This window comes from Crocuta crocuta, unplaced genomic scaffold (genome assembly GCF_008692635.1).
Source record: "Crocuta crocuta isolate KB4526 unplaced genomic scaffold, BGI_CrCroc_1.0 scaffold186, whole genome shotgun sequence".
Lineage (NCBI taxonomy): Eukaryota > Metazoa > Chordata > Mammalia > Carnivora > Hyaenidae > Crocuta > Crocuta crocuta.
In genome coordinates, this window is record NW_027551569.1 from 8,582,874 (window position 1) to 8,608,156 (window position 25,283).

Consider the following 25,283-nt stretch of genomic DNA (forward strand, 5'->3'; position numbering starts at 1 on the left):
ATTTACCAGCCAAGCAAGGGCACTTTTGAGAGGCAAAGCAGGAGTTATTAATAATGATGCCTGCACCTTGATGTGAACTGGGACTGTGCCATGCAAAACGGTGCTATTTATCAAAGTTCTCTGCCTGAGATAATGCTGATAAATATAAGCTTCTCTAACTTCCATAATTCTGATGATGTTTTAATCGTGGTGATATTGGACTCCGGGTGCTGTGTGGCCGGCTTACCTCACCCCTTGATATGGCTCTGTGCATATTTCCGTCATTTGGAAGATGTGAAGGTAATTGTCTCCATTTAAGAGATGGGAGCCTGGGGCCCAGAGGGGTGGAGAGACTTGCTGAAGTTCCACAGTGACCAAGTTCTAACTTTGACTTGGAACTGCGGTCCACCCATGATTCCCACAAGGGCCTATCAGGGGCCAAGCCCCATCCCTCCACTCCAGGGCATGGTAGCATGTCCTTACCAAGTAGCCAAGGGCTGGGATGCATCTATGAACCTTATGCTACCTCTGATTACATTCTGAAGAGGAGAGAGGGGATGAGGGGGACAGGGGGGCAGTGGGAGCAGAAGAAGCCTGAACAAGAGCCTCTCCTGTGCCTCATGGTTCCTAATAATGTTACTTGGAACGAGAGGCCATGGAGGACTTCGGCACCATCCTGTTTGACAGGGGGAACCCCAGGGAGGGGACAATACTTTCAATGTCCCCATTTTCACTCAACAGGAGGCAACGAGGCCTCTGCCACCGTAGGAATCATGTTTCGCCTGTTGGACAACAGGGTTTTCTAATAAAAAAGGGCTTTCGAGAGAGGCTAGAAAAAAAAAGTAATTTCCAGCAATGAGTTTTGCATGCTGTAGTTAACAATAATTATTAAATAGGTAGGGTGAGCTAGTGCTTGTTTTCCTTATTATTAACTGTATTTATGGGTTTTTATTAAGTTGTACCAAGCTGGGATAATTGGGAAACGCTCTACTTGAGCTGTGGGACTCTCAGCCTCCCATTCTATTTTCTTTCCTTCCAAGGGCGGAGTCTTTTCATCATTTAAGACTTAGGTTGTAAACCAGGGGTTGGGAAACTTTTTTTTTTCTGTAAAGGTCCAGAAGGCTTCGTGGGCCCCGCAGTCACTGTTGGAACTCCTCGGTGTTACCACTCAGCGTCAAAGCAGCCCAGACCACATGTGAATGAATGCGCATGGCCGTCTTCCAGTGCAACCTTATTTATAGGAATTTGTGGGGGCTACATGTGGCCCAGGGGCTGTCATTTGCAAGCCCCTGCTATAAACAGTGGAGAATTCCTGGAACTCGGAGCCCGGATAGTGAGGCTCTAATCTCAGCCCTGCCCCGGTGTGACTGGAGGAAATTACTTCACCTCTCTGGTTATTGGTTTTCCTTGCAGTGCAACGAACGCATCTCATTAGACAATCTTTAACACTCTGGGATTCTTATGGTAATCTGGCATTTTCCTTTTTGTCCCTTCAGTCAATGTTCGGAGAGCCACAGGGCCTCTCAAAGCCCATTACCCTTGTTCACCTTCGGGATGGATTTGGTTTCTAAACCACAAAATAACGTTTTGTGTTTCTCTGATGGTATCTTTTCAGGCAGCTCCATAACCAACCTACTTCTTGAGTTACTAAGAGGTGGCTCTGTGACAGGCTCTGTGACTAACAGTGCCTCTGGAACTGTTTGGCAGTTTGGGAAACTGAGGCACAAAAAAAAGAGAAATGGATAAGAGTGCCCAACAAATTTGGTGATGCTCTTGGAGAAACCTGGTATCTCNTCAACTCTTGGTGAAGGGGCAGCAGTTGCCGTGAGAGGATGCTAGGGTCATGGCCAAGGACAAGGTTCTGGAACGAAATTGCTGGGGCTTTTATCTTCACAGCACCACCGAACACCCTCAGCAAATCACTGAAAACTCTCTCTGCCTCAGTTTCCTAATCTGTGAAATCAGGGGGAATAAGATGGGGTTGTGTGAGGATGAAACAAGATCACCTGTCAGGTGCTTAGAATGGTACCTGGCACATATAGTAAGTGCTCAATAAATGGCAGCCATTTTTGTTATTTATCACCATCTTGTCACCCTTCTAGAAATATGTCGAGGATGTTTCTTCCTCATTTTGATACCTGACTCATCTTCAACTTTCAGATTGGAGGTGTGGGCTGATCTGTACATCAAGTGACTCTCAGTGAGGTGGAAGGATTGGGGGAAGAAGACAGTGAAGGGGAAAGGTACGGGGATGGAGGGAGGGAACTTGGGAAATAGCTCCATGAGGAAAGGAGGGTCAGATCTTAAATACAGTCACGTCCCCTTATATTATTGGACTGGGAAGAAAGATACACTTCCCTTCATCAGTACTGAGGTTCTGTATCCTTATCCCGGGATGTAGAGGTTATGTGGGCAGATTTAGGTATTTCTAGGTTGACTTACCTTTTGGTTTTGGTCTTGTTAGTTTCCCAGAATATTTCAATCTTTTCTGCCAGAGAACTTAAATTTGGTGACATGTCCAGCCTCATGGTCAACCTGGCTTTGTTCTGTCCTTATTAAAAGGGTTACAAGCATGTGGCTCAGAAAACAGCAGGCCTGATGTGGTTTACTCAGAGGGCCGCCAGGAGAAATCAGGGTGACTGTCAACCTTGTGGCAGGTTAAATGAGACTCGGTGCTTCTTTGTTTGGCTTGATGTCCCTCAGAAGGGCAGCCTGGAGATCGTTTGGTCTGCAGGGCGTTTGCTTCTGCTGGCTGATTTTAACCAACTCTGACAGGAGGGCAGAGGCCCCCAAGCGAGGTCAGGACCACAAATCCCATCCCAGCAGGTGCATGATGGGGAGACAGCGCCCTCCGGATGACCTTCAAGTTCCCATTGATTTCCCGTCAAGCAGTGCTTCCCCACCCCCACCCTGCTCCTGCCCCTGCCCAGAGGCTCGGGGCTCTGGAAGAGGACATGGATCAGTTCTCTGGAAAAGAACATGCAGAGGAGGTTAATTTAGAGACAGGCCCATTCAGGAAACTGGAGTAGGTACATTGGGGACCATCTTCTGGCACTACTAGTTTACAGTGCCAGCATTAGACCTGGGATGTTCTTTTTGGGCATGGAAAAGGACTGATGTCATGAAGGGCATCATTTATCCTCTTGGCCACACTTCTCTCCAGGTTGTACAGTGCACAGGTGGCATTGTTGGGTCATGAGCTCGATTCAAGCATGGATAGTAGAGTGGGCCCCTAAGCCACTGATGAGTGTGTTGGGCAGGGGGGATCAGAAGTGAGAAGGTGGTGGGTAGTGTCACTCTCATTCCCTGTGCTGGGGGCCTCCCCCTTAGCACTGACTTTCTTGTCCTCCGGAAGACCTGTCTTCCATCCCATTCAAGCTGTCTCTTGCAGGTAGCCTGGATCTTTGACTTATTTTGTTATATGAGTTATATGTCGAGCGATTTCCTATGTGCTGAATGCTGTGTTAGGTTCAGAGAGTGGTAGACAAGAGAAATAATGACCCTGCTCTCATGGAGTTCATAATGGACAATCAGCAGGCAAAGAGAAAAACAGAAAATGTTTAATAGTGGTATGATGAAAAAAATAGAATGGGGCATTAGCAAGGACTAGGGCAGGAGTGGAGTAAGGTGGGCTACCTTAGGGTGGGTCAAAGAAGACTCTTCTAAGGAGAAGCCAGCCATGAGAAGATCTGGGGGAACTGTATACCAGAAAAAGGGAATAGCATATGCAAAGGTCCTGAGGTGAGATGATTCTGGTATATTACAGGGACATAGAGAAGTATAGTGAGGATGAGGTTGAGTAGTCAAGGGGGACAGGAGACAAGGGGAAGTAGGAAAGGTGGGCATAGCCAGAGGGTCTGGGGGCCTATAGCCATGGGAAGGAGTTTGGATTTAATTTTGAGTGCAGTGAAAGCCATTGGAGGGATTTAAGGAGGAGAATGTCAGGATCTGATTTCCATTTTAAAAAGATCACTTGTACTGCTGCATTGAGAATTGACTACAGAGGATGTGTTCTTTGTGGCTGTGTTTTAAATGCCAGGCCAATATTCTTTTTATCAGGGAGAGCAGTCTTGAGGCCCTTGTATTCCAGCAGTGAAGATGGGGTCTGAGGATGTGTTTGTCCAAGAATTGTCTCTAATCGATGGTCTGCTTCTACCGGCGGGCACACCCATGGGACTGCATACTAGTGCCCAGCTCATAGCTGGGGTTTCAGAGAGGACTCAGTCTATGAACCAGTGCAACTAAAAATCCTTTCTCAATCAATGAAGTTTCTGTGATGAGTGTGTGTTTTCTTTCTAGGTGTGCTTCACCCTAAGATAAAGCAGTCTTTAGCCCCCCCCCCCTTTAAAAAGTTGGTTGCATTCTACACATACTTTAGCCTCCAGAGGAGAGATTTATTTTGTCATGTCTGGATGCCATTTGGAAGGCAAACCTTGGAAACAAGAATAGCTACAGTCTTCTTGCTCCCAGGAGGGTCCCCCTTTCCTAGCCCCCCCCATATACCCATTATTTACTGGAAGCAATCATCCTTTCCCCCTCCTGACTCCAGTCTCTTGTCCTTGGCAGCCCCTTGACTTTGACCCTGAGTTGTGTATGTCATCAGAACACCCAGTGGCAGCTCGGAAATCATGGCCAGGTTCAATATATATTCCGTCTTGCTTAGGCAGCTTTGCATAATAAGTCCCTGAAAAGTCTTCACCGGAGTAGATGCCGGAAAAGGGATTTATTGGGTCTAGCAGGCCTGAACATCAGACTGCCTGGCCTTTAAGTCATGAGAGAAGTTTCAGGGTTCAAATTCTTCATCTGACTTGGCTTTTGGGAGGCAGTACCCCGACCCCCGGGGTGGCTTTCCAGCCTGTGGTGAAGGTCGGAGTTACTGCTAGAGTGAGCAGTCAGAGAATGCCAGGATCTCAGATCTTCTCCATACTGCCTTAAAGCAGCCCTCTTGGATGTTTTGTTAGCAACGCGGATTTTGGTGGGACTAGTCTGCTACAGGTTAGTTCTGCTAGATTGACCCACGCCAGCTGCCAGAGAAAACATTTCAGGAGCAAACCCAGCTGAGTTAAGGTCAGTTAACTGGACTCTCCTCCTCTGCCATTAGAACATGGCCAAGGAACATCACAAGGCTCTCTTGTTCTTCCCCTTGCTTTGGGGGTTGGGAGCCATCGTTAGGCCAGTGGGTCTCATATCTTTCAGAATCACTGGGGGAGGGGGGAATCTGTCAAAAACACAGATGTCTGGATCACATGCCAGACCTCCAGAATCTGAAGTTCACAGCCTCTCCCACCCACACCGATTCTGACACAAACCAAAGTTTGAAAGCCACTCCTTAGATCATTCTTCTGGAGAGTGGGGTGATGGCATTCTTGATAAGCACCAAAGGCTCATTTCCTGCATCAGCAGAGGAAGAGCTTGTCGTCTTGGGGGTGGTCTGGTGACAGCCCAGTGTTCAAGGAGCTTGTGAAGTTTAGAGAAGGGGGAGAGTAGTTCTGTGTCTTGCAGAGTCGCACGAATATTGTCGATGGAGAAATTAAAATCTTGGGAGCTGAGGTGATTTATTTTTTTAGATGATTGGGAAAATTCAGTAAGATTTGAACCTGTAGGATATCTGCTTTCAGATGCCTAAGCCTGGGCTCTGGAGAAGCCGGATACCTTCAGGGTCACTTCATGTGCTATGGAGAAAGAGTGTCCCAAGTGTCTCTCGGCTCTGAAGTTTCCATTAGGATGGTCTGACATTTCAACCAAGCTTTATCACGCACTTCTACAGTCCCAGCACTGTGCTTGGCTGGGTAGCATGGAAATATAGAACTCTTAGTTCCTGTCTTCAAGAGTCTTATAATCTAGTTGGCTGGAGAGACATAAAGAGGGTGGTACAGACTGGCCAACCACGGCTGAGAATCAGGGAGCCCTGAGAAGGCAGAGAGCAAGTGCTATTGGCAGGGACAGCTGGGGAAGGCTTCCTGGAAGAGGCAGGCCCTTCAGCCAGCCCTTGAACAGATTCAGATGAGCCAGGCTTGGGGGCAAGAGGCAAGAAGTTTAGGTGGGAGGAAGGACCTGAGTAAAGTATTTTGTTGGGGTCCGAGGGTAGGGCTGTCTGATTCATATACAGGAAGATCAGATGAGGATTGATTGATTGATTGATTCATTCATTCATTCATTCATCATTCAACCCAACATGGCAAGCTCTGTGTTGGCTTTGGGGATAGAGCAGCAAATGAGCCAGGTGCTGTTTATGTACTTGGGGCAGGCTTTGGGCTGCTGGGATCATCATGCAAAAGCTAACTGAGCGCCCCTTGTTGCCTGAGGTCTTGGGTCAGAGGTTTGGGTTGGCACTTACCAGCCTCAATGACACTGCAGCAGCGAGTGTGGTGTGTGTGTCACGTGGAGGGCATCAATCTGCTGACACAGACGGTGTGTCACAAAGTGGCAGAAAATGCTGCTCTTTGGGGGAAGGGGAAGGAACCACCATGAAAGGCATTTCCCTCTGTGTGTCAGATGTTTGTTCTCATTTCATTCTCTCACAGACCTGAAGTAGGTGTTGTGGTAAGTAGAGCTGAGTCTTGGGGAGGGTAAGTGACTTGATCTGGGGTTGTAGCCAGCCAGCCATGGAGCTGGACTCAGATCTGCCTGATTCCAAGTCTCTTCTCTTTCTGTTCTACCCCAAGCCCTCAGCAATCCAAGGGCCGTCATCCTCTAGAGGAACTTGGGCACCATTGGGAGCCATCTTGGCTTCCATCCTGAGGAGTGAAAGAAAAACCTGGGCTCCAGGGATATTTCTTTTTGTCAGGATGGGTAGGTAAGAGAAGAGCGGCTGTGATTATAGACGGAGGCCACCACCTGGGAGCCAGGGGACGAGGACTCAATGGGAGTGGTTGCCGACATTCTCTCAAAAGTTTTTGTAGACAGCCATGCAGCCTAAATCACAACCTATACGTGCAACAAACTCTGAAGACTGCAGACTCTGAAGACTCTTCTAATATAAACACCTACCATGGGTACATGAGTTGTTGAGAGCGATTCATCTGTGTGCTGGGCTCTGTACTGGACACTGGGGATACGTTAGGAAAAAGGCTGGACTTGCAGGGTTACTGGGTTACACCACCCCAGGGGGTGCCGCTCACATTGAAGTTTACATGAATGGTGCCCCTGGGCAGGTGGCTGTGTGCAGTGGCCCTGCAGATGGTCTCTGCCCTCATAGACTTTATAGTCTTGTAAAGACGACAAGTATTAAACATTGAATTGAATTGAAATTAACATTATGAATAGTATTATCATTGCCATCTTTGTTGGGAGAGGACAGAATGAGGGAAGAGGAGGACTGGAATCTTGCACTCACCATCCTCTGCAGGCCTTTCCTCTTTATTTTTTATTTTTTAAAAATGTTTATTCATTTTTCAGAAACAGAGTGCAAGTGGGGGAGGGGCAGAGAGAGAGGGAGACACGGAATCCAAAGCGGGCTCCAGGTTCTGAGTTGTCAGCACAGAGCTCGATGCGGGGCTCGAACTCAGGAACCACAAGATCATGACCTGAGCTGAAGTCAGCCGCTTAACTGACAAGCCACCCAGGTGTCCCAGGCCTTTCCTATTTTAAATATCAGAAACACTTAGCTTGGGCTGCTAGAGCAGGATACCATAAACTGAGTGGCTTAAACAACAGATACTTATTTCCCACAGTTCTGGAGGCCGGGAAGTCTGAGATTAGGGTGTCTTCTTGCTGTGTGCTTTCATGGCAGGGAGAAAAAGAGAGAGAGGTCATTCTCTTGTCTCTTCTTATATAGGGGCACTAATCCTATCACGAGGGCTCCATCCTCACTAGCTAATTACCTCCCCAAGGCCCCATATCCAGATACCAGAACATCGTGTGTGTGCATGTTGGGGGGGTGTTAGGGCTTCAACACATGGATTTCAGGGGAAACAATTCAGTCCACTGTAAACGCTAAAACCTGGCTTTCTTTGAAGGACAGCTTTAGGCACAGTGAAACGATGCGGAAAATGAAAAGGTTGCTCCACCTTGCCAAATATTGCCCCCTGCTTGCTAGTTACTATAAAATGCTACGTAAGGAGTGCCTGGGTGGCTTAGTCAGTCAAGCGTCCGACTTTCGCTTAGGTCATGATCTCGCGGTTCGTGGGTTCGTGCCCCGCGTCGGGCTCTGTGCTGACTGCCAGCTCAGAGCCTGGAGCCTATTTCAGAGTCTGTGTCTCCCTCTCTCTCTGACCCTCCCCTGCTCATGCTGTCTCTCTCTCTCCTAGAAATAAATAAAAATATTAAAAAAAAATGCTACGTAAATGGGAGATGGTGTAAATGGGAGATGGTTTTCCATGGTGCAGTTAGAGTTAAATATATTTAAATGCAAACAGGAGGAAGTTAGCATATTGGTGTAGATGAGCCTTAATGTGTATTTGTGGGTGGTGGTGGAAGTGTGGGCAGCTGGGTGAGACAGCAGGAAATCCAGGTGCCCACAGAGAAGAGGAGGGGCCGATGGGGGGAAGGAGGGGCCAGAAATCCTGCCACAGGCTAGGGCTTCTTGTTATCTCTGCTTATCTCTGTTTATGTGCACACATAGCAATGATGGGCCAAGGTCCTGTTTTTACTGTCAAAGGGGACTGGTGGATGGCAGCGGGGATGGAAAGAAGGGGCAACCTCCTGAGAAAAGCAAGAACCCAATGCCAGATGGGATGAAGGAAAGGAAAAGGCCAAGGACACCTTCCTAGGGAGAGATAAGAGCAGTGTTCCCTCACTGCGGTCTCCCTGCACCCTCCCAACCCAGAGGAATGGTGACTCTGGAGAGGGAGCAGGCTTCTGGCAGGAGATGAGGGATTTACTTTTGGACACGTGTTTGGGCTATGGCAGGACACCTGTTCCTAGGTCAGAACACAGGAGCAGAGGGACAGACAGTGAAGTGGGAGGGGCCCCAGGTATCTGGGTTGGAGGGTTGGATCTGAGAGTCAGCTCAGGACAGTGGACACGGAATCTAAGTGAACAGCCATGGTCTTGAGAGAGAGACAGAGGTGGAGGTATGAGGAAGAAAAGAAGCAGAGGGTCTTGGAGGGGCTCTGAAACTCACATTTGGAGCCTGGTTGACAGTGATTTTGGAGAAGTCTTATTTTGACCCCTCTGAATCCTGTTTGGTTCCCTGGAATCCATTTTCCCACAGATGTGCTCAAGGAGGGTCAGTGGAAAGCTCAGAGAGCTGAGTCTCCCTTACTCCAGATTTGATCACAAAGGGATCTCCCCCCTTCCGGTGGTCCCCAGGACTGGGCACCCAGCGCTTCTTCAAGCCATAGTCTGTGGGGGGCTCCTGCTCTGGCGGAGAGCCCAGCAATTTGTTCCTCTTGCCTTTCCTGCTTCGGATTGCAGCCTTGGGTAGCCCGAAGTAGGCTGTTGATGAGACCATCATTCTACTCTGCCTTGTGCCAGCTCCTTCCAGCCCAAGACATCTATCATCACATGGCAATCCAGCCCCCTTGGTTCGATGCAGACAGGTGATGGCCAAGGCTGGGCTGTGCCTGACCCAGCCTGGGGCACGATGGTCACCACTCCACAAAATGAGTCATTCCCTGCCAGCCTTTCCCTGCTTCCTCTGCCCCTCCAACTTGAATGCAAATGTCACCCCCTGGGATCCTATCATCGTGAGATTTTTTTTTTTTTTTTAAGAAATCCCATATTGAAAAGGACATTTGTCCTCTCTCCTGTTTAAATTGCTTTCCACGGGTTAGGGAGACCTGGCCATCGATTTTCTTCTAGAGAGCAGAACGAGCCCTGTGAAGATTTTGGCTAATTAACTTTTGGAGAAGCGCTGCTTGAATTTATCAAAAAGGTTGAAGTCTCTGTTCTCCTCCTACATCTTGAAAAAGGCTTTAAACTTTTGTTTCCAAATCTCTGCCAATGCCTGGTCTGTTTAAAAGTGAGTTCCCTGGAGACGGTGGCAGAGAGGGTGTTAGATGTCACATTTTTGCAGGTTCAATCTGTAATATAGCTGTTCCAGTCCGAAGGTTTTTTTTCTGTTTACATAAGAGAGGTATCGTTCACACCAAGATTACATTTAAAAATACACATTTCCCCCCCAGCATGCCTGTTACTAATAGCATTGCATGTTACGGAAAGTGGAAAGTATTTAAGATGAAATTAATTTTCGCCCAGCGCACCACTTTGTTTGACTTTCTCGTTCCATTTGGTGTGGGGCACGGACTTGGCCAAACTCACTTTCCCTTCCAGCAACTTCGCTTTCTTGTTCCTCTCTTTGGGATTGAAATTGTTGGAAGCCAGTTATGAGCGTCTCAGGAAAAGTCTAATTTGAGATCCTGCTGTAGTTTCCTTTTATGCTGGCTCCCAGAGTTTGTTTTGAAAACGGAAACCTTCTTCTCGGCAGCTGATGAGTTTGTAGTGTGCCATTTTCTTTTTCTTATGGCTTCTCCTACAGCAGAATTTCTGGGATTGGGATGGTTAACATCTCTTTTGGCCATCTGTCAAAAGATCGTGGGAAAACAGATTTCTGTTTCTCACATCGGACACCTCTCTGTTATGTGCCCGAGTCAGTTCTCATCAATGTGGCATGGCTGGTCGCTGTTTCACGAAGAAGCTGGACCATCCAGGACACCCTGGATGGGCTGTGTGTCACCTTACCTGGGCTGAGCTGCCTGTGAAAGTTCTGGCACACTGAGCTAGTTGCCTTAGCAGTGGAGGCATTTAAGCTGGTGGGACACAGATGTGAACGCTTTGTAAGAAATGGTTCTTTATTTTTGATCAATCTCATGATCCTTGTTACCATCTTTGATTACATCAGCTCATGTTCCATTTTATAGCATTTTAATGGGCTTCCATCCCCCCAATTCATTTCCAGCTGTGTGGCTATTATAATTTGATTACAGTTTGGTTTTGCAACTGCTAGGATACTTTCTGAGCACATTATGCCTTCCTTGTGAAACTGAAGATGTTCAGAGGGGGAAAAGGAGCAAGGGACTTTTTTTTTTTAGGAGATATGTCAATAAGTAATTTCTAAAAGATGGCTCAGAAACTTCAATGGTTGTATCTTCCCAGAATAAGAAATTTGCTTTAAACCCTTTGGTAGACCCTGACCCACTGACTTTTTAAAAAAGACTATAGAAAAATCCCTCTAAAATTTTGCTTTCTTTAGTCCTCTAAATATTTTGGTTAAGAAATATATTATGCTTAACTTAGATACTTTCTTACCCCGATTTTGGCCTCTTCAAATCTACACAGAACCAAAACAAAGGGACATTCATGATGTTGCTTCAAAATGAGCTACTTGGTTCTTCTTTCTGGCCCCACAATCCCTCTGGCTCCTCCCCTTCCTGACGTTCCCTCCCCTCCCCACAAAGAAGTGCAAGTCTACCTGGCACAGGTTATGTTATTACATTTGTATTTTCTTGAGCCATTTATTAACCTCCCACATGGGCCTGTCTTTGATTCGGTAGGTATTTGATCTCACTGATTTTTTTCCCCTTTACATTTGATCAGTTTCGCCAATGTTATATTTTTGGTCTTTGAAAAGGGTATTATCTTAAAATTAGTAGCATCACCACATGTACAAGGACAATAAAGATTCAGGAACATAAAATTTGCTGTCAGATCACTACTCCAACAAACCAGAAAGGTCTTACTATTTGTGTTTTAGACCCCAGGGATTGAATTAGCTTGACTTCAAAATGCAACTACTATTATAGATTCTTCCTTTGCTTTCAGTTAGGAAGTTATTTTTTCTTTAAGTGTGTGGTTTTTAAAGATTGGTACATGCCCCCTTTCACCTCCTTTCTCCATAATAGCTCTACTTTTATGAGATATTTCCTGTGTCCTTCTAGTCTGTGTTTATGTGGGGTGTTTCTCTTCTATTGTGATGGAAATCTGTGCCTCCGTGCTTTGGGGTTCGGGTTCACTCTAAGAGGGCCTTTGCTGGCAATTGCTGAGAACAAAGTGTGGCTAATGGAGGATCTTAGGAAGAAGGCTCTAGAAGCCTGAGGTCCTGGTAGATCCCATGTAGAAGATTGTTCTAGAACCACCTCTAGAGTGGGACCTCATGCTTCCTAGAATGGGGACTTGTCACTTTTACTAGTGGTTTATTGAGGGGCCCTAGGCTCTTGCTTAAAGGGGACTCTAAATTCCCTGGTGGATTTGGTATGGGAAATAGAACCTAGATGAGACCTCCTAAGTTGGGTTCTACCCCTTGCTACTCATTGCCTTGGTCTTCAGATCTGCAAAATCTTCCCGGGGAGGTAGGTGGATATCATCCCTTATCCTCTGGGTATGTTTCTGTTTTCCCTGGTCTCATTCCTCCTCCTCCTCCTCCTCTCTCTCTCTCCTCCTGACAGGCTCGGGGACCAGTTCTACAAGGAAGCCATCGAGCACTGCCGGAGCTATAACTCGAGGCTGTGTGCAGAGCGCAGCGTGCGTCTCCCTTTCCTGGACTCACAGACCGGGGTGGCCCAGAACAACTGCTACATCTGGATGGAGAAGAGGCACCGCGGCCCAGGTGAGCCATGCCACCCTGGCACTGGCGCATATTCTGGCTTCTAGTCTGGATGGAGGAGGACCAGACATCATCCGGGAATCTCCGCAGTGCAGTTGGGGAAGGGCAAGCTATACTGCAGGCTGGGATACTCTCAAGGAACTCAACCACTTTTCTAGCTCTTGAGACATGTCCCAAGGATGATGGGGGAGGGGTGCCATGAAGCCACGTTGGCGGGGAAGGTGGGGGAAGGGGAGCAGAGTGAAAGAACTCAGGATTTAGCCCCAAAAAAGGGAAGGTTGAGGACATGGTATCCATCTCATCCTTTGCCCTTTTTGTAGTTCAGTGGTTATAAGCTGGAAATCTGTAGTCAGATCTGGATTTGGAGGCTTGGTTTGATCATCAAACCTCTCTCCCTCAGGTTCCTCACCTGTGAAATGGGAATAATAATAGTTTTCACTTTAGAGTTTTGTCAGGACTGAATGGAAATATTCATAAAAAAATGTATGAGTCAGCCATAGGAACTATGTACTCCAAAAATGCTGGCTATTATCATTGATATTACTATTATTATTATTTATTATTATTATGATACTAGTCTTCCAGGCTCCAGAGAACACAATAAAGACCAATGGGTGGAGATTGGGGGGAGGGGAGCAGCCAAGGGAGTGCAGTTTTCTGGCTCTCTATGGGTCTCTTTTAAAAAGTTTTTATGATGAAAAATTTCAAACCCATACAAAAGTGGAGAGATTAGTAAAATGAATGTCCATATTTTTATCACCCAGTGTCAACAATAATCAACTCATGGCCAGTCTTGTTTCATTTATACTCACCTCCCACTTTCCTCCTTGACCCTAGCTTATTTTGAAGCAAATCCAAGGCAACATTTTATTTCATCTGTAATTTTTCAGTATGTATCTCTCTAAATGGCAAGGACATAAACAGACATACCCACAATGGTTATCAAAGCTCAAAGGTAGCAATAAGACTTTAACAGAATCAAACATTGGTTCAACATTTATTTCTCTCTGATAGTTGAAATCAGAATCCGAATTGGAACCCTGCATTGCAATTGACCAATGTATTTCTTAAATCTCTTTAAATGTTGGCATGTGTCTGTCTGTCTGTCTGTCTCTCCCTTGCATGTTGTTTATGGAAGAAACTGAGTTGTTTGCACTGGAGGGTTTTTAGAGTCTGGATTTTCAGATTGCATCCCCCATAGTGTTATTCTTGGGAATTGCTTGTTAAGACTAGAGACCTGAGTAGATTCAGGTTCAGCTTTTTTGGGCAAGAACCACTCCTAAGTGGGTGGTGTGTTTTTCCATCAGGAGGCTCATGTCATCTGGTTATCTCTCTTTTACTGGTGTTAGCAACCTTTGATGGTAGTTGCCTAGATCCTTTATTCTGGTAAGGGCTGCAAAAAAGGTGACATTTAATTTAAGGCTGTCACTAATTTTTCATTTATTAGCTCTGTAACCTCTATAAAGTGAAAGATCTCCGCATTAAAATTTTGGATATTGTGAGGTATAGTTCACACATGACAGGAAGGATAAATAATTTTGTCCCTTTATTTACCAGTTGATTTTATTTTTCATCATGATAAGTGTACTCCTTAATCTCCATCCCCCATTTCACCCCTCTCCCCTCCACCCAACCTCCCCTTTGCTCACCATCAGTTTGTTCTGTATTGTTGAGACTCTGTTTCTTGGTTTATCTCTCTTTCTCTTTTCCTTTGTTCGTTTGCTTTGTTTCATAAATTTCACATATGAGTGAGGTCATATAGTATTTGTCTTTCTTGACTGACTTATTTTGCTTAGCGTTATACTCTCCAGCGCTATGCATGTTGTTGCAAATGGAAAGATTTCATTCTTTTTTATGGCCAAATAATATCCCATTGTGTATATATATCTCAACTTCTGTACTTAGTCATCTATTGAGAGACACTTGGACTGCTCCTGTAATTTAGCTATTCTATTTAAATAATGTATTCATCAGTTTTCAAAATAAAGAGTTGGTTCCCTAGTATTTACCAAGAATGATTAATAAAGTTGCTATTTTGTTGAGTACCATCATGATTTGACAGATTTAAACACCACGGAAACATTTTAATCCATTGCAGCTATTATTCTTATTGTTGCTTAAATTGTTCCGTCTTTGGCCCATAGTGGTTTGGGCCAGTGCTGGGGTTTGGGCCAGAGCTTCTGATGGCTTCCTTGATATCCTAATATTAAGACAAATGTTTTAGGCTTATTTTGTACACCTCTTGCCCAGACCTGGAATTAGCTATTTCTCTAAGAAATCCTATTGCCTTTTTGTAGGAAATGTTATTTGAAGATCATAATCTGATGGTGCTCATTGTTCCTGGGTTGTTCGTTGTTTCTAGGACTTTTTAGTGAGCAGATCTAAGAAATATGATTTCTTTTTTTAAAGAGAAAATATATTATGAATGTATATTTCCCATTCAATTTTATAGAATTTTTACTTAACTATCTTTCTTTTAATCTAATTTATTGTCAAACTGGTTTCCATACAACACCCAGTGCTCATCCCAACAAGTGCCCTTCTCAATGCCCATCACCCACTTTCCCCTCTTCCCCCAACCCCCAATCAACCCTCAGTTTGTTCTTAGTATTTAAGAGTCTTTTATGGTTTGCCTCCCTCCCTCTTTTACTTAACTATCTTAATTGTGTTTCTCCTTTCTCCAACTCCAAAAAAAATCCTGGCTCTTAATGATGCTGACATAATTACTTATTTGCTTCCCTCCACACCCCACATACACACAAGTATCAAATAAAATTAGACTTCCAACAGTACAGTTACTGAAAATGTTTTAAGGTTTTACTTCTTATTTTATTTTTTGCAATTCTTTTTGTCCTTAAGGCATTGTCTATTAAGGATGTAGAGTGAAACTACTGTGTTTTAAGGTCAATTGAAATAGTTCCTCTGAGTGGCTGTGCCACTAACTGAATACACAGTTGGATTTGTTTCATTTTGCTTTCACTTATTAGGTAATTCTTTTTTTTTTTTTCAAATTTCATATAATTTCTTTGTCTTTTTAAAAATAATTTTTATTTTGAAATAATTACAGATCCATAGGAAGTTGCAAACATAGTGCAAAAGGATCCCCCAAATCCTCCACCCAATTTCTCCCAATGGATACATCTTACGTAATCATAGCACAATCTGGAAACCAAGAAGTTGACATTGATAAAATGTGTGTGTGTGGTTCTATGCCATTTTATCACATATAGATTTGTGAAACAACCACTATAATCAGGATATAAAACTGTTCCATCACCACAAACGTCTACCTCGTACTACCCCTTTATAATACTCTCCAGCCCCTCTCATCATTTCAATATCTTTACTCTCCTCCATGTATAACACAGTGTCTTAAACATTTCCTTGGCACACATTGAAAAACCCACATCAGACAGTATTATAAGTTTTGCTTCAGCCCTGAAACCAATATTATACTACACGTTAACTAACTAGATTAAAAGAAACAAAAACAAACTTTTTTTTTTTTTAAATATTTTTATTTATTTCTAGGAGAGAGAGAGAGAGTGTGAGCAGGGGAGGGTCAGAGAGAGAGGGAGTCACAGACTGAAACAGGCTCCANAACTTAGAAAAATTGTCTATTATATTTACTCATATTTTTATTCTTTCGTTGTTCTTTTTTCCTTCCTGAAGTTCCAAGATGCCTTCTTTTATACTTTCTTTATGATTAAGTACTTCTTTAACTATTATTTTAAAGTAGGTCTACTGGTAACAACTTCTCATACGTTTTCTTTCTTCTCAGAATGTCTTGAGTTTTTTCCTTCATTCCTTTTTTTTTTTTAATTTTTTTTTATTTATTTCTAGGAGGGAGAGAGAGAGAGAGAGAGACACAGCGTGAGCAGGGGAGGGTCAGAGAGAGAGGGAGACACAGACTCTGAAATAGGCTCCAGGCTCTGAGCTGGCAGTCAGCACAGAGCCCGATGCGGGGCTCAAACCCACGAACCGCGAGATCATGACCTAAGCGAAAGTCGGACGCTTAACCGACTAAGCCACCCAGGTGCCCCTTTTTTCCTTCATTCCTAAAGGATATTTTTGCTGGATATAAAATTCTGGGTTGATAAATCCTTTTATTTTAGCAATTGAAAAATGTTTTGTATCTCTTTTTGGTGTGTGATGAGGTTTGTGAAGAGACATTTGCTGTCATTCTTTTCCTTTATAAGTGAGGTGTTGGGGCACTTGAGTGGTTCAGTTGGTTGAGTATCTGACTTTGGCTCAGGTCATGATCTCGTGGTTCTTGAGTTTGAATCCCACATCAGGCTTCCTGCTGTCAGCACAGAGTCTGCTTAAGGTCCTCTGTCCTACTCTCTCTCTGCCCCTCCCTTGCTTGCACTCTCTCTCTCAAAAATAAATAAATAGTCATAAGTGAGGTGTCATTTCTCTCTCACTACTTTCGAAAATCTGTTTTTGATATGTTTTGGTATATATTTGTTTGGGTTTACCTGTTCTGGAATTCACTCAGCTTCTGGAATCTGTAGGTTTATATCTTTGGCCAAAATTAGGAAAATTTAAGATATTATTTTTTTGAATACATGTTCAGCCATACTCTGTTTCCCTTATCCTTCTGGAACTCTACTAACACAAATTTTAGATTTATTTGCTGTAGCCCTAAGTCCCTCAGGCTCTGGTTTTACTTATTTCTTTTTTGTTCGTTTGTTTTTGTTTTGTTTTGTTTTTCTCTCTGTTGCTCCGATTGGATTATTTTTCTCTCTCTTCTAGTTTACTACTTCTTTCTTCTATCCTCTGCATTTGTTATGCTATTTTATTGTTTTTCAGGCTTACAATTTCCATTTGGTTCTTTATATTTTCCATTTCCTTGCTGAGACTTTATATTTTTTCATTTTTTTAAGTATTCATGATTATTTGTTGAAACATGTTTATGACACCTCCTTCAAAATCCTTGTCAGGTAATTCTAATATCTGCATTGATATCTGTTGTCTTTTTTTTCTCATTCAAGTTGAGAGTTTCCTGGTTCTTCAGATGAATGATTTTGATCAAATCCTGGACATTTTGGCCATGATGTTATGAGACTCTATATGTTCTTTGGTAAAATGTTCAAATTTTTTATCCATTTAAAAATTGTTTTTTTGTGGTGCCTGTGGGGCTCAGGTAGTTAAGCATCTGACTTTGGCCCAAGTCATGATCTCATGGTCCCATGAGTTTGAGCCCCATGTTGGGCTGTATTCTGTCAGTTCAGAGCTGGTGCCTGCTTCGGATTCGGTGTCTCCCTCTCTTTCCGCTCCTCCCCCACTCACACTCTGTCTCTCAAAAAAATGAATAAATGTTTAATTTTTTTAAATGTTTTATTTATTTCTAGGAGAGAGAGAGAGAGAGAGAGACAGCGTGAGCAGGGGAGGGTCAGAGAGAGAGGGAGTCACAGACTGAAACAGGCTCCAGGCTCTGAGCTGGCAGTCAGCACAGAGCCCGACGTGGGGCTCGAACCCACGAACCGCGAGATCATGACCTAAGCGAAAGTCGGACGCTTAACCGACTAAGCCACCCAGGTGCCCCAATAAATGTGTAAAAAACTTAAAAAAATTGAAAAATAAAAATTGGGTTTTTAAAAAAATTGAAATTTATTTGACATACATCATTGTGGAAATTTAAGGTGTATAGCGTATTAAATTTATACATTTATATATTGTGATATGATTGACATTGTAGTGATAATTACCAGCTCTATCATATTACATAACAATCCTTTTTTTTAGTAGTTGGAATAATTGAGTTCTAGTCTCTTAGAAAGTTTGGTGATTATAATACAGTATTGTCTATGTTCACCAAAATATGTGTAAGATCTCTGGGGAATTGTTTTTGTATTATTACATTTTGATAGTCCTTTATATATTCTAGATTCAAGACCTTTATTTGATATATGCTTTGCAAATATTTTCTCCCAGTTTTTGGTTTGCAATTTCATTATCTTTGTTTGTTTTTTTTTAGTTTATTTATTTTGAGAGAGAGTGAGAGAGAGCAAGTGTTGGGGAGGGGCAGAGAGAGAGAGAGACAATACAAAGCAGGCTTCATGCTGTCAGTGCAGAGCCCAATGAGGGTTCGAACTCATGAACCATGAGATCATGACCTGAGATGAAATCAAGAGTCTGTCTGACCAAGCCACCCCAGCATCTCTCTTGTCATTATCATAATAGTATCTTTCAAAAAGCAGATATTTTAAATTTTGATTAAGTCCAACTTACCAATTTGTTATTTAATGAATTGAGATTTTGTTGTTGTATGTAAGAAATTGTTGCTTAATCCAATGTCAAGCAATTTTTTTTTAATTAATTTTAAAATATCGTATGAAGTACAGATTAAAGTTTATCTTTTCACAGATAGCTATCCAATTGTTCCAGCATAATTTGTTGAAAAGATGAGCCTTTCTCAACTGAATTGCTTTTGTACCTTTGTTAAAAATTAAATGTTCATATGTATGTAGTTCTATTTCTGGATGTTCAGTTTTGTTTCATTGGTTTGTCTGCCTTCACACTAATATCATACTGTCTGGATTATTGTATTTTTGCAATGCATTTTGAAATCAGGTACTGTTAGCCCTTTAAGTTTGTTTTTCTTTTTCTAAGATATTTTGGCTATTTTAGTACTTTGCATTTCCATATGAATTTTACAGTCTGTCCAGTTTTACAAATACTCTGCTGGGATTTTGATTAAAATTATGTGTAACCTATAGGTCAATTTTGTGGGAATTTAACAACTCTCAATACTAAGTTTTCCAATCCCTGAATATAATACCTCTCTATTTGTTATCTTCTTTAATTTTTCCCATTGATGATTTTTAGTTTTTTGTGTACAGATATTTCACATTTTTTTTCAGATTTCTCGCTAAGTACTTAATATTTTTGATACTATTGTAAATGGAGTTTTAAAAAATTTAGTTTCTGATTATTCTCTGTTAGTTTATAGAAATATAAAAAAAATGTATGTTCATTCTGTATCCGGAAACTTTGTTATACTCATTTATTCTACTAGCTTTCTGTAGATTCCACAGCATTTCGGCATTTTTCTACAGAGTTGATTGTTGTTAGTGAAAAATAAAACTTTTCTTTCCTTTTTTTTTTTAAAGTTTATTTATTTATTTTGAGAGAGAAGGAAAGAGAGCAAGAGTGGCAGAGGGTCAGAGAAAAAGGGAAAGAGACTCCCAAGCAGGCTCTACACTGTTAGCGCAGAGCCTGATGCAGGGCTCAACCTCACAAACAGTGAGGTCATGACCTGGGCCACAATCAAGAGTTGGATGCTTTAAGTTTTTTTTTTTTTTTTAATGTTTTATTTATTTCTGAGAGAGAGAGAGAGAGAGACAGCATGAGCAGGGGAGGGTCAGAGAGAGAGGGAGACACAGAATCTGAAGCAGGCTCCAGGCTCTGAGCTAGCTGTCAGCACAGAGCCTGATGTGGGACTTGAACCCACGATCCATGAGATCATGACCTGAGCCAAGTTGGTCGCTCAACTGACTGAGCCACTCAGGCACCCCAAGTGTTGAATGCTTAATCGACTAAGCCACCCAGGTGTCTCAACTTCTCTTTTCAGTATATAGATGACTTTTATTTATTTTACTTGCCTGTTTCACTGAGTAGAATGGCCAGTGTAACATTAAGAAAAAGTGGTTAGAGTGAATGTGTTAGAGTGTTAGAGTGGTATGTTGTTCCTGATTTTAGGAAAAACCATTCATTTTTTTTTTTATTAAATATGATGTTAGCTTGGACATCTTGTAGTTGCTTTTTATTAGCAACTTATTTCTACTCTGGGAATTTTAAATCAGGAACTAATGTTGGATTCTATTAACTGATTTTTCTGAGTCTATTGAGATTTTCATGTGATTTTTCTTTTGTGGTTTGTTAACATGATGAGTTACATTGATTGATATTTGAACGTTAAGCTAACATTGCATTCTAAGGATAAACCCCACTTTGTGATGGTATATTATTCTTTTTATATATCATCAGATTCATTTTGCTAAAGTTCTAGTAGAGGTTTTATATCCATGTTTATGGGAGATATTTGTCTATAGTTTTCTTGTGTCTGTGTCTGGTTTGGTCTCAGGGTGAGGTTGGCCTCTTATAATGAATTGGAAAGTATTCCTTTTCAGTTTTCTGGAAGAGTTTATGCAGAATTGGTATTTTTTTCCTTAAATGTTTTGTAGCATTTACCAGTGAATTTATCTGGGCCTGGCAATTTCTTTGTAGGAATGTTTTTAACTACAAATTTGATTTCTTTAATAGATAATTCAGGTTATTCATTTCATATTGAATGAGCCTTGGTAGTTTGTGACTTCAAGGATTTGTCCATTTCATCTAAGTTGGCCAAAATTGGTTGCACAAAGCTGTTTATAGCATTGGTATATTATCCTTTTAATGTGCCTAGAAACTTGTGGTATATATTCTCTTCTATTCCTTATATTGGTAATTTGAATTTTCTTTTTCACCTAATCATTCTAACTGGAGGTTTATCAATTTTATTGATCTCAAAGAATTAGCTTGTGATATAATGGATATTTTCCTTTTTTCTATTTTATGGTTTCTGCTTTGATATTTATTTTTCCTTTCTTCTACTTATTTTGGATTTAATTTACTTTTCTATTTCTTCTATTATTTCTTGAGGTAGAAATTGAGATCATTGATTTGAGACTTCTCTTCTTTCCTACTATAGGTGTCTTCTAACGTAGTTTATTCCCAAATGTAAGTACTGTCTTAGCCTCATTTCACCAATGTTAATTTTGTATTTTCATTGTCATTCAAATAAAAGTATCTTCTAATTTGTCTTCTGAGTTCTTCTTTTACCTAAGAATTATTTAGGAGTATGTTATTTCCAAACATTTGGGGGATTTCCCAAATATATAACCTGTTACTTGTTTCTAATTCCATATAGTCAGAACATACTTTGTATAACTTAAATCCTGTAAAACTTACTGAGACTTGTATGGTTCAGAATACAGCCTATCTCGGATAAATTTTCTCTTTGGTCTGAAAAAGAATGTGTATTTTCTTGGTGGTTGGAATGTTCTAGACATATCAATTAAGTCAAGTTGGTTGATAGTATTCCTCAAATCTTCATCATTACAGATTTTTCCATGTATTTTTTTCTAAAAATTATCAAGAGAGAGTATTGAAATTTCTTTTTTTTTTTTTTGAGAGTATTGAAATTTCTGACTATAATTGTGAATTTATTTATCTTTACAATTGTATTAGTTTTTCCTTCATATATTTTGAAGCTGTGTTATTAAGGGCATACTCGTTTAGGATTGTTATGTCCTCTTGGTAAATTGATCCATTATCATTATGTAATGACCTTCTTTATCTCTACTAATAACTTCTTTACTATGAAATGTGCTTCCTGCGATATTAATATAACCACTCTAGCTTTCTTTTGATTAATGTTATCATTGTGTATCTTTTTCCATTCCTTTACTTTTACATATTTGTATTTTATGTTAAAAGTAGATATTTTTTGTAGGCATATATAATTGTGTCTTACTTTTTAAATACAATCTGACAGTGTGTGTGTGTTTTTAAAATTAGGGTATTTAGACTATTTACATTTAATGTGATTATTATTATAGTAAGGTTTAAATCCATCATTTTGCTATTTGTTCCCTATTTATCTATCTGTTTGTTCCCTTTCCTCTCATTTTCTTCCTTTTTGGGGTTAAATTTTTTATGATTCCATTTTATTTCCTTTGTTGGCTTAATAACTATTTGGTTATTTTAGTGATTGCTTAATGTTTGTAGTCTGCATCTTTAATTACAGTTTGCCTCCAGGTGATATTTTACTGCTTCATGAATAGTATAAAAACTCTACAACAGTATCCAATAAACAGAATAACGCTATCCACAAAGACATCCAGACCTGGAACCGTAGAAATGCTACCTGACATGGCAAAAGGAATTTTGCTGATGTGATTAAGTGAAGGACCTTTAGATGGGAGATTATTATTATCCAGATGGTCTCAATGTAATCATAAGGGTCTTTATAAAGGAAAGGCAACAGGTCAGAGTCAGAGCAGGAGATGTGACAACAGATTCAGAGGTCAAAGTGATGCCATTGAGAAAGAAGCCATAAATAAGCCAAAGGATGGCCTCTAGAAGCCAGAGAAGGCAAAAAAAAAAAAAAAAAAGATTCTCCTCCAGAGTCTTCAAAAGGAATGAAATATTGCTGAAACCAGGGTTTTAGCTCAGTGAGGCTGATTTTAGATTTCTGACCTCCAGAATTGTGAGGCAGCAAATTCATGTTGTATTAAACCTTGGAGTCTGTGGCACTTCATTTTAACAGCAATAGGAAGCCAATACAAGTATACTTTCATCTTTCTCCTATTGACCTTTGTGCAATTGTTGTCGTGTATTTCATTTTTACATATGTTATAAACCTTTTACTACATTGTCATTATCTTTGGTTAATCATCTTACAATTTTTTTAAGTGTTTATTTATTTTTGAGAGAGAGATAAAGAGACAGAGTGTGAGCAGGGGGAGGGGCAGAGGGAGAGAGGGAGACACAGAATCCGAAACAGGCTCTAGGCCCTGAGCTGTCAGCACAGAGCCTGACGTGGGGCTCGAACCTACAGACCGTGAGATCATGACCTGAGTCGAAATCGGATGCTTAACTGACTGAGCCAGCCAGACACCCCTAGTTAATCATCTTTTAAAGAGTTTTAAACAATAAGAAAAAAAACACTGTACATAATTACTTATGTACTAAACCATTTCTGATGCTTTTCATTTCATTGTGTATATCCACATTTAGATCTGGTATCACTTTCCTTCTGCCTAAGGGCCTTCCTTTAGTATTTCTTGTAGTGTGGGTCTGCTGATGGTTAATTCTTTCAACTTCTGTAGATCTTGAAATATCTTTAGTTTGCTTTAGTTTTTTCAGAGAGATTTTTGCAGAATATAGAATTTAGGTTGACAAGTTTTTTTTCCCTTTCAGTCCTGTAATGATATTAAACCACTGTGTTTTTTTTGTTTTGTTTTTTTTTTTTGCTTGCATTGTTTCTGATGAGAAATCACTCTTATCTTTGGTCCTCTCTATATAATGTAGCTCCCTTCTCTGGCTGCTTTTAATATTTTATCTTTATCACTTTTTTTTTTTTGCTGAATAGCTGCAATGACTTTATCAAACTTTAAAAATTTTGGCATTTAAATATTCACATGTGTGCATTAAATGGCTCTATAGAATATCACTCTTTTTGAGCAATTTTGATTATAATGTGCTTTGTTACAGTTTTCTCCATGTTTCTTGTGTTTAGTTTTATTGAGCTACTTGGATCTGTGTTTTTGTGGTTTTCATAAAATTTTGAAAATTTCTAGCCATTATTTCTACAGATTTTTTTCCTTCTCCTTCTCCTCTTTGGGGACTCCAATTGCAGATATATTAGGTTGTTTGCAGTTGTCCCACAGCTCATAATGCTGTTCTTCTTCTAAAAAATTCTCTTTTTCCCAGGGGTTTCATTTGGGATAGTTTCTGTTGTTGCATTTTCAAGTGCAACAAATTTTTCTTCTGCAGTGTCTAATCTGACATTAATCCCATTCAGTATTTTTAATCTCACACATTGTAGTTTTCATTTCTAGATGTTAAATTCTAATCTTTAAAAAAATCAGTTTTTTACTTAACATTTGAAAATAGGGAATACAAGTGATAACTTTTAATGTTCTTGCTGCTAATTCTAGTGTCAGTATCAAATCTGGGTTGGTTTTAATTGATTCGCTTGCCCCCTTCATTATAGTTCATAGTTTTCTGCCTCTTTATATATGCCTTGTAATTTTGGATTGGATGTCAAACATCATGAATTTTACCTTGTAGTATATATTATTATTTATTCATATAACTATTATAGAGATTTATTTTGGGACAGTTAAGTTACTTGGAAATAGTTTAATCTTTAGGGGAAAGTGGAACAGTGCTTAGTCTAGTCTCTGACCTTTCCTGTCAGAGAGGTAAGATCCTTCTCTGTACTCTACCCAGTACTCTGTGAATCATGAGGCTTTCCTAACATGCTGGTGGGAACACACTGTTTCCAGCCCCTTTGCACACCAGGCACTCTTTTTTCTATTCCTACTGGGTGGTTCTTTCCTCAACATTGAATAGTTTCTTCATAAGCATGCACTGATTAATACTGACTTGAATACTCTAAGGAGACTCTGTGGACCTCCGAAGTTCTTACTCTGTGTAACTCTCTTCCTCTACAATTCTGTTTCTTGAATTCTAGCCATCTTGGTCTCTCTAGGCTCTCAGCACTTGCTTTTCACTCAGACTCAGAAAGTCTGTTGGTTTCCACCCACGCTTCTCTTCCCTATGTTGCAATCTGGAAGCTCTCTTGAGGTAGTAACTGGGGCAGTCCTAGGGTTTATCTTGTTCATTTCCAGACAAGATCAGGCACGTTCAGGCTGGTATGGCTGTAGACTTATCTTGTTCATTTCCAGTGCTTCAGGCATCCCTGTCCTCCATTTCTTGATGTCTTGAGAACTTTTATTTCATATTTTCTCTTTTTTGGTTTCATGTAAGAGAGTAAATGTGATCCTTGATACTCCCATCTAGACAGAAGCCGATGTTTGCTTTTTTAGTTTAACTGTATGAAATATTCGCGTGGTTCTAAAGTCATATCTATAAAGCATGGTGTAGTCAGAGAATGTCTTGTTCTGTCTCTGTCCTTTGACCTTGTCTCTTTCCTGTTTCTATAGGCAACTTCCTCTTCTCCTCCTTGTTATTATTATTTTATTTTTGCTCTTTCTGTAAGTAATTTTCTACTAAGTTTCTGGTTTATCTTTCCATTAAAAAAACC

At 41.1% G+C, this 25,283-nt stretch overlaps 1 protein-coding gene across 9 annotated transcripts in view; it reads left to right on the top strand.

Annotated features, from left to right (window-relative positions):
* The window catches only part of DPF3 (double PHD fingers 3), a 252,461-nt gene that overhangs the window by 90,600 nt on the left and 136,578 nt on the right, over nucleotides 1-25,283 (top strand). For 8 of the 9 annotated variants that reach the window (XR_013331772.1, XM_077750840.1, XM_077750841.1 and 5 more), the window contains exon 2: nucleotides 12,306-12,466. Coding sequence is in view for 8 of the 9 variants with exons in the window: in XM_077750840.1 (XP_077606966.1) it covers nucleotides 12,306-12,466 (161 nt within the window). In the remaining variant the exon portion in view is untranslated. Of the gene's footprint in view, nucleotides 1-2,139; nucleotides 2,223-12,305; nucleotides 12,467-25,283 lie in introns of those variants that run through there. The other variant, XM_077750843.1, reaches the window with a different exon arrangement.